The sequence below is a fragment of the Lupinus angustifolius genome, chromosome LG08, assembly GCF_001865875.1.
Source record: "Lupinus angustifolius cultivar Tanjil chromosome LG08, LupAngTanjil_v1.0, whole genome shotgun sequence".
Lineage (NCBI taxonomy): Eukaryota > Viridiplantae > Streptophyta > Magnoliopsida > Fabales > Fabaceae > Lupinus > Lupinus angustifolius.
This window is the reverse complement of record NC_032016.1, coordinates 23,119,945-23,130,081: the sequence shown is the minus strand read 5'-3', so window position 1 is coordinate 23,130,081 and position 10,137 is coordinate 23,119,945. Positions and strand designations below refer to the sequence as shown.

The window sequence follows — 10,137 nt, the reverse complement described above, 5'->3', positions numbered from 1 at the left end:
TAAAAATATCTACTACCTTTTTTTAAAATAATTCTTTATAGTTCCTGTGAGTATATCTATGATATTTATGTAAATATGCTTCACTAACTGCCATTGAGTGGTTCCAGCAATTGATCAACAACCTTGACCGAGATCTACAGTATGCTATAAGAGTAGAGGGCAAGATGGATTTGGAATCTGTCTCCAATTATGATGAAGTAAAAGATGCTATCATGGAAAAGGTACTGTCTGATTTTTGTGTGGCCAAACTTTCTTGTTTTATGTGACTGACATGCTTTGTTGCATCACCCTTTTGCTTAGCTTTTAGGTTTTCCTATTGTTCTTAGGGGGATTTCTTATCGTCCTGTAATACACTATCTTATTTTCTAATAATATTCTTTTTTTATCAATTTTTTTCTTGTTTCATTTCTTGCTTACAATCATGTGTAAGTCTCTCATTTAATTGTTAATTATTTTAGTACATAAATTGTTTATTTTTTCAATATCTTTTTCTTTGTTATTCATATGTCAACACATTGACTAAAATTTGTATGTTGGTTTAATAAGGTGTAAAACTTTACAATAAGCATGTAAATAATAAGAAACTATTTTGAAGTATTTTTTCCTATGCATGCAGCTGATAAAATTACGAGATAAGCCAATACGTGAAGAATGCCCCCTCATTTATCATCTGGATGTAGCTGCCATGTATCCAAACATAATTTTAACAAACCGGCTTCAGGTATGATGAATTTTGTAACTGTAAATTTCTAATATTGCTCTGTATCAGGATGCCCATGTATACTTTTGGATGTTTGTTCACTGAAAATAATGTCTTCTCCAGCATACTTTTAAGAATTTAAAGATCAAAACAGAAAACATAGAGAAATAAGATGAGGTAATCATTTTATCCATTGGGTTGTGTTAACAAGTGCCCACATTTAGAAATACAAAATGAGCAAGTAAACATTGAGAAACTAAGACCAGCATTTCTCGATGTGTTAAACGCAATATTTTCCAATTCAAAATTACCTGTTTGTTTCCTTAGACAATGCCTTTAGTGCACTTGTTAACATCCCTTGTCCTTTTGAAATCTGCCGTTATTGGATCACATTTTGTGTGTATGGCGGGTTTTGATATTGAAGTTTTTCAATGCCAATTATTATAAAATAGAAAAAAGTTTTTCAGTATTATTAGAGTATAAGACTTAAAGTCTTAATCTTCTTATTTTAAGAACTGATTCATGTAGTTTGTTACTGAATCAGTTTTATGTAGTTAGTTGGTTTATTTTTGGTATAACAGAAGCAGTTAGTTAGAAGAGGTAACTTGTTCACGTTACCTCTCATTCTCTTCTCTTTTGTAATGCTTCCCTTGGTTATATAAAGGGGATAGCTTGATCATATTCAATCAATGAAAATAATCACTAATTGACAGTTTCTCTCATTTCCTCTCTTTTATATTTTCTGTTTTTTAACTTCTTTACATGGTATCAATCGTCCTAATGGCCTCAGCCACAGATCCCGTACCTTCATCTTCTCCACCAACTGATTCTGCACCTCTACAAACCATTTCTCCTTCTCTTTCTCTTACCATTCCCACCACTAAACTCAGTGAGAAGAATTACCTCACTTGGAGTCAGTTCATGGTAGCTGCTCTCAAATCAAATATGGCACTCAGATTTGTCCTTCTCACTGATTCTCTTCCTCGATTTCTCTATGATCTTGACAGAGACCATCATCTTCAAAATCCTACATTTCTTAGCTGGGAAGAACAATATCAAACAATATTTTCTTGGATCCTCAACTCAATTTCTGAGTCATTACAACCAAGAGTTCTTGGCTGCACCTCATCTTACCAGTTATGGGAGGAACTCAAAGCATTCTGCAATGCCCATACCAAGGCCAGAAGTAGACAACTAAGAGCTCAACTTCGCACCATCTCTCAAGGATCCACCCCTATATCTGAATATTTTTCTAAAATCAAAGTCATTACTGACTCACTTGCTTCAATAGGCACTTCTATCTCCATTGCTGAGCATGTTGACTGCATTCTTGATGGTCTTGGGGAGGAATTCCAATCTGTCATTACAGCAATTGAAAGCCAGATTGAACCTCCCTCAATTAATGACCTTGAGCAGTTTCTTTTAACTTTTGAATCCAGACTCATCAAAAATAGACACAAGGCTGTCTCAGATGCTCTCTCTGCCAATGTTGCCTCTGCTCCATCTCCTACTCAGTCTCCATCTTCAATGAACAATTCAGGAAATTTTCATCCTAAATCATCTCAACCTCGATATGACATATATCCTTCTGCTCCTAGCAACATATATGAATCTCTATCTCATCCTATACATGGAGGATCACGAGGGGGGAGGTTTGGAAGAAAAGGGGGAAGACCATCAAGGGGAGGTAGAACTTCAAGTCGTTCTGGCAACCACTACTTTTGTTCCTACTGCAATTGTCCTGGCCATGACTTAGATTGGTGTTACTATGCCCAACAAGATTCTAGTTTTCCATATTATCCCTCACATTCACATCCCAACAACTTTTCCTCTTATCCTCAAACATATTCTAACCTTGCTCATCCCATGTTATCCAAGGGACAGAGGCCAGATTCTTTCTACCCTCATCACACCTCCAGACCTATGCAACAATGCCCTAGCTACAACACATACTATGATCACAATCCTGCTGCACCTCCTCACTCCTCTCTCTATGGCAGCAGACCTAATTTTTCACATGCTCAGCCTCAAGCTTTGAATGGATCTCATCCTTATGCTATGCATGTCAGTGCTGGAGGCACTGACCCAAAGAATTCCATATGGTTCCCTGATTCTGGTGCAACCAACCACATTACCTCAGATCCTGCATTCCTTTATGAGACAACTGGACAGTTTGGCCCAGAGCACCTCTATATGGGTAATGGTACTAAGGCTTCAATTTCTTATGCAGGCCATACTTCTTTTCCCTTTCCATTTAGTTCTCACACATCTCTCTCTGTTAAAAACTTACTTCTTGTTCCATCTATTACCAAAAACTTGATTAGTGTTTCTCAATTTGCCAAAGATAATAATTGTTTCTTTGAGTTCCACCCTAATGAATGTTTTGTCAAATCACATGATTCTAAAACTATTCTCCTAAAAGGGTCTCTCACCACAGAAGGGTTGTATGCTTTCCCTAGTGATGTAAACTAAGGGGGGCAACCTATGATTTTTGGAGGCCATGTTCTTGCAAAGAATTTATAGCATAGTTTGGTTTATTTTATTTGCATTATTCAAATAAATGAGATTGCATTCTCATGTAGTCTTAGGTTTAATTTCCTTCAAGTATTTTTAGTATTTAATTCATGTAATATGGGTTGGGACTTATTTGTAACATGGTCCATATTTCGTGACCAAGTAGTTCACTTAGGTTCAAGGGTAAGCCTTTCACGTGGCTAGGGCAAATGGAAGTCAATGCATGATCATTTCAAGGAAGGAGGCACGTAAGGAACTCTATCTATAAGGACAAACAAGGAGATAAGGCAATTCAGCTAACACTTTATCTCTAAGGCAAACAAGGAGATAAGGCATGGAGGGAAAACGAATTTAAAAGAAGATAGGTTTGTTTTAGCAATTTGAATTTGAATTTGAATTTGAATTTGGATTTGAAAGAAGATAGATTTGAATTTGAATTCAAGGGTATATGGCACACGTTTTCAAACTTGGAGATAAAGAGAAGATTATATGAAGATTAAAGAGAGATTAATCAATCTCCCAAAGATGCACACGGCTAGAAACAAGGAAAGAAGATAGGAAGCTCAATCTTTTAAGGTGCACAAGGCTATAAAATAGGGAATCCTAATCTCATCTCCAACCAACAACAAATCAGATTGGATTCAAATTAAATATGATTAGTTCCTCAAGATGAAGTCAAATTGATCAAGTCTCTTCCTTCTCCTCAACAAATTCGGCCAACCATCCACCAAAACCGAATTACACTCAAGACTAAGTCAAACAAGCAATTCAGCTCAACCAATTGATATTACTTAGGATTTTATTTTTATGTTTACTAGAAGATAATTTGATTTCTATCTTCTATTTTATCTATTCAGCCAAGGCAACTTTGCCTATTTATAGTTTGATCAAATCATTAATAAAGGTTAAGTTTTATTTTGAGTAAATTTGAATTGTTTTAGTTGAGAGCACTTCTCCTAAACCTAGGTTGGCCGTGGCCACCACCATACTTGTTCTTATCAAGCATCCTTGCTTGTGGCGAACCCCATAGCTTATCAAGCAGCATTGCTTGTGGCGCTCCTCACCTTCCATTCTTTTCCACCTTCACCTTCATCCTACAAACCATACACAAACCCTAGCCTAATTATACATCCCAAACCGAAGCCACATCTACCCCAAAATTACCCTAATTCCCCAAAACCGAATTCACACATTCACAAATCTAAGTTCAAGCTAAAACGATCCTTTAATTCAAAGGCAGCCCCAAGAGGTTGTCATCAAGTGGTCATCAGAGCTAGTTTTGGCTTGAAACCCAAGTCATGGCCAATGAGGCCAACCAAAGGACAAACATCTTCCTTTCTAGGTGTTTGGTCCAAGGAAACATCTGCCTATTAAGTATTGATGGTGGTTGTACCAACATGGCTAGTTCAAGGTTAGTTTCAAAACTAGTCTCTTCTCCAAGAAGTCCACTCACTGCACTTCTGGTTCTACATCAAAGTCCAAGATTCACTCTGCTTCCCTAACTAGTTCTAGTGTTAAAAACAATTCTACTTACTCTCTTTGGTATTGTAGATTAGGTCATGTTCATTCTGCCATTGTAAACACAGTAATGTCTCAATGTAAAGTCTCTCATTCTAATAAAACAGTCTTTGATTTTTGCAATGCCTGCTGTTATGGGAAGTCTCATAGAATACATGCTCCTAAATCCACTAGTCTTTATTCTAAAGCCTTTGATCTTCTTCATCTAAATTTATGGGGGCCTGCCCCTATCTTATCTCAGCCAGGGTTTAAATACTACCTTTCCATTGTTGATGCTAAGACTAAATACACTTAGATATATTTGCTCAAACAAAAATCAGATACCCTTACTATTTTCAAGCACTTTGTCCAACTTGTAAAAACTCAGTTTAATACCATAATTGAAGCTGTTCAAACTGATTAGGGGGGTGAGTTTAGGCCATTTACTTCCTTTTTAACCTCATTAGTCATAAATCACAGACTCTCTTGTCCTCATACACATCATCAACAAGGCACTGTTGAAAGAAAACATCGACATATAGTTGAAACTGGCCTAACCCTACTAGCTCATGCTAGTCTACCTTTAACTCTCTGGGAATATGCTTTCACTACTGCTATTTTTTTAATCAATAGACTTCCTTCTCCTACCTTACATAACAAATCACCTTTCCTTCTACTGAATGACAAAGTGCCTGATTATAGTATTCTGAGAGTGTTTGGGTGTGCTTGTTTTCCCTTACTAAGACCCTATAATTCTCACAAAATGCAATATAGGTCCACTGAATGCACCTTTTTAGGGTACTCCTCTGTTCACAAAGGTTACAAGTGTATGTCCAAGGAAGGGAGGTTATATGTCTCTAAAGATGTCACCTTCAATGAATATGCCTTTCTATTCCAAAAGTCAAGTCATACACACCAGTCTTCTTCCAATTCCTCCAACCATTGTTCTAATCCTTCTATCATCACTGGTTCCTTTTCTAGTTCCCCTAATCTCTATCCTGGTCAAACACACAACATTAGTGGTCAGTCTTCAAGTATGTCCAGTCCTCAAATTAATGGTCAACTGTCAAATATCTCTTCCCCTATTTCAAATGACTCCTTGACTAATTCTCCCACATATGAGTCAAATTCCTCCATGCCTTTAAACAGTCCAACTTCTTCATCTCATCCATTACCTACTGTTCCCTCTTCCACTCACCCTATGGTTACTCGGTCAAAGTCAGGTATTCATAAGTCTCTTTTGCCTAGTCTAACCAGCTTGTTTCTTGCTCATACAGAATCTTCTACTACAAAAGAAGTTCTTCTTGGTCCCTTTTGGAAGAATTCTATGCAAGAAGAATATGATGCCCTTCTTAAGTTAGGAACTTGGTCCCTAGTTCCTCTTCCTCCTCATAATAAGGCAATTGGGCGTAAGTGGGTTTTCCGAGTAAAAGAAAACCTGGATGGCTCAGTAAACAGATTTAAAGCTAGGTTGGTTGCAAAGGGGTATCATCAACAACCAGGATTGATTACAATGAAACTTTTTCCCCTGTGATCAAACCTGTTACTATTAGAATTGTGCTCACATTGGCAGTCACTATGGTTGGGCTATACAACTAGATATAAACAATGCTTTCCTAAATGGAGTGTTGAATGAAGAAGTTTATATGACTCAACCTTCTGGTTTTCATGTTGGAGAGAAAACTACTGTATGCAAGCTACATAAAGCCTTATATGGACTCAAACAAGCTCCTAGGCAGTGGTTTGAGAAACTTAAAGGAACTCTTGTGCAACTAGGATTTACAATTAGCAGATGTGATAACTCTTTGTTCATCTTTGGGTCTCAAAAAATGTTTGTTCTGGTATATGTTGGTGATATCATCATCACTGGATCATCTGGTTCAGAAGTTTCTCACTTAATCAACAAACTCAGTTCTAGTTTTGCTCTAAAAAATCTAGGTAAGTTGGATTACTTTCTAGGCATTGAGGTCAAACATCTTTTAGATGACTCTCTCTTTCTCTCTCAAAGCAAGTATGTCAAAGATTTGCTTATAAAAGCTCATATGGACAGTGCCAAGCCTAGTATTAATCCCATGTCCAATACTTGCAAGCTTTTTAAAACTGGAACAAAAATCTTTGAAAATCCCTCACTGTTCAGGTCAGTTGTTGGTGCTCTTCAGTATGCAACTATCACTAGACCTGATTTGGCCTTTAGTGTTAACAAAGTTTGCCAATACATGAGTAATCCTATGGATCAGCATTGAGTGGCAGTTAAAAGAATACTTGGGTATCTCAAAGTGACAATTACCTATGGCCTTCATCTCAAGACAACATCTACTGTTTCCTCTGTTCTTATTGCTCTTACTTGCCTATGTGATGCAGATTGGGCCACTGATCCTGATGATAGGAAGTCCATCTCAGGGGCTTGCCTTTTTATGGGTCCTAATGTCATAACATGGTGCTCTAAGAAGCAACAGACTGTGTCCAGATCCAGCACAAAGGCTGAATACAGGATTCTTGCCCTAGCTGCTCAGGAGATGATTTGGGTTGAGTCCCTTCTTTCTGAACTCAAAATTCCTCATCAAACTCCTCTGATTTTGTGTGATAACCTAAGTATAGTAGCTATGGCACATAATCCTGTTCTTCACAACAGAACCAAGCACATAAAGCTTGATCTCTTCTTTGTGAGAGACAAAATTCATGCCAAGACTCTCCTAGTTAAACATTTTCCATCTGAGTTTCAAATAGCAGATGTCCTTACCAAACCTTTGGCCACTGCAAGGTTTTTATTACTAAGGAAACAACTTAAAGTCACTGATTTAGCTTCTCTAATCAGTCACCCTAAGTTTCAGGGGGTATATTAGAGTATAAGACTTAAAGTCTTAATCTTCTTATTTTAAGAACTGATTCATGTAGTTTGTTACTGAATCAATTTTATGTAGTTAGTTGGTTTGTTTCTAGTATAACAGAAACAGTTAGTTAGAAGAGGTATCTTGTTCATGTTTACCTCTCATTCTCTTCTCTTTTGTAATGCTTCCCTTGGTTATATAAAGGGGATAGTTTGATCATATTCAATCAATGAAAATAAATACTAATTGATAGTTTCTCTCATTTCCTCTCTTTTATATTTTCTGTTTTTTAACTTCTTTACAAGTATCAATGTTATTCTCCAATTCTCCTGGGCTGATTTAAAAAAAATGTGAATTGGACTAGTAAAAGATAAGGATTATTGCAATAAACAGTTTGAAGCATATTAATAGGATTTATGTAGTCTCCAGCTGCATGAAAAAACTCAGCTATGTGCATGGAGTTGATGGAGGCAACACATCTCACCATATTGTGAGAATGGTTTGTTAGCTTTTTATGGTGACAAGTTTAATACGGATAAGCACTCCAAGTAAAATGTTGGTGATAATTTAAGGATAATTTTAAGGATATGTATGTTTTCTGCTTGTTCTGTGTTGCTTGGAGTTAGTCTCCTGAGTTATGAATTCTTGGTGATTATGCATCCCCTATCCCCTAAGTGAAGTTTCCCCTCTAATTGCAGCCACCATCAATTGTTACGGATGAGGTTTGCACTGCTTGTGATTTCAACCGTCCTGGAAAGACTTGTTTACGAAATCTTGAGTGGGTTTGGCGTGGAGAAACATTCACGGCAAAGAAAAGGTGTGCTTTTCTTTTTTGGTTAATGCTTGTCGTGTTGCAGATCTATGTGATCACACCACTGGAAGTGTAAAAATTGATTGATTATTGACTAGAATTTTGTTCTCAAATCTTCCAGTGACTATAATCATGTAAAGAAGCAGATTGAGTCAGAGTTTGTTGATGGTGCTGATGATAGGCCATCAAAGTCTTTTCTTGACCTGCCCAAGTCAGAGCAACAATTAAGGCTGAAAGAACGTTTAAAGAAATACTGCCAGAAGGTTATTGCTGTTTGATTGTGCATGTTTGTTTAAATCATGTGTAACATACTAAATCATGGTGGCTTCCACAGGCATATAAACGGGTACTCGACAAACCAGTTACTGAACTTCGTGAAGCAGGAATCTGCATGCGCGAAAATCCATTTTATGTTGACACTGTTCGCAGGTGAGATACGATCTTTGGTTATTAATTTTGAGTAATAAAGTTATCCCTTCGTTGTTTATACTCTGGTGGAACATATTTTTTATACAGCTCATAAATATAAGATAGGTCAGGTTAACCATGAGAGAATCTCTTTAAGTATCTCTTGCACTTTTCTTTCATTGCTTGTTGTACTAAGCCCTGGTTTTGTGCTATCTGGATCCAGTTTCCGGGATAGAAGATATGAATATAAAGGTCTCAACAAAGTTTGGAAGGGAAAACTATTTGAAGCAAAATCCAGTGGGAATTCTATGAAGATCCAGGAAGCACAAGTATGAATTATATTTATATGCTTGTTGGTTGGTGCCGTTTACTAAATTATTATGATCAATGCATTATTGTATCATGATTTCCTTTTCTTTTATTATTTTTATGCTCCAGGACATGGTAGTGCTTTATGATTCATTGCAACTTGCCCACAAGTGTATTCTTAATTCCTTTTATGGATATGTGATGCGCAAGTGAGTATATTGACCTCCAGATGTTCTTGAAGTTTTGTTTTGGGATTTATTCAATAAGATTTGCTATATTTTCTTCTTAGTCCATGTTTGTTTGAGAAAATAATTTGTGAAAATAATCACTTATATGATAATTGACATGTTTGGATATATTTTTGTATTAATCAGAATCTAAAAATAATCATTTTCTCACTATAGTCAGAATCTACTTTGAGCTCCTGATTAAATTGAATAGATTTACACCAAAATCTATTAAAAGTTAATGATTTTTTACATAGTCTCATGATTACTTATTTTTTAATCTTAAACAAACGAACCCTAATCACCTCGTTCATCAATGTTTGTCTTACAGGGGTGCAAGATGGTACTCCATGGAAATGGCTGGAGTAGTCACATATACTGGTGCAAAAATCATTCAGAATGCCCGCCTGCTGGTAGAGAAAATAGGAAAACCACTTGAACTTGACACAGATGGAATCTGGTGTGCACTTCCTGGATCTTTTCCAGAAAATTTCACTTTTAAAACAAAGTATGCTCTGTTCATGTTTTGTGTGGTTGTTAATATATATGATTACAGCATATATTGAAATTTTAATTCAATATTTTTCTACTTCAGAAGATATTTTGTTTTTTCACCCCTTGATCTTATCTGCACCTGTAATATATTGGTATGAAAGTTCATAAGTGCCTTAAGGTGGATACTGATCCACCCACATTTCCAATTTACTTTGCTTACATTATCTCTTCACATTATTTAAAATTTATTTTTGAAAAAGAAAGTAACAGGTCTGTTAAATCTAGGTCCACATCCCTTAAATTGTATATGCTTTATTTGACCTAAGGAATCTGATTCTGTTAATGAAA

The 10,137-nt window shown here is 36.3% G+C and overlaps 1 protein-coding gene across 1 annotated transcript in view; it reads left to right on the top strand.

Moving 5' to 3' along the window:
- Positions 1-10,137, top strand: part of LOC109355278 (DNA polymerase epsilon catalytic subunit A-like) — a 30,335-nt gene that overhangs the window by 6,589 nt on the left and 13,609 nt on the right. The window contains exons 14-21 of the mRNA XM_019598346.1: positions 108-221; positions 617-721; positions 8,238-8,356; positions 8,472-8,613; positions 8,685-8,779; positions 8,982-9,087; positions 9,197-9,276; positions 9,626-9,802. Of these exons, the coding sequence (XP_019453891.1) occupies positions 108-221; positions 617-721; positions 8,238-8,356; positions 8,472-8,613; positions 8,685-8,779; positions 8,982-9,087; positions 9,197-9,276; positions 9,626-9,802 (938 nt within the window). The remainder of the gene's footprint in view (positions 1-107; positions 222-616; positions 722-8,237; positions 8,357-8,471; positions 8,614-8,684; positions 8,780-8,981; positions 9,088-9,196; positions 9,277-9,625; positions 9,803-10,137) is intronic.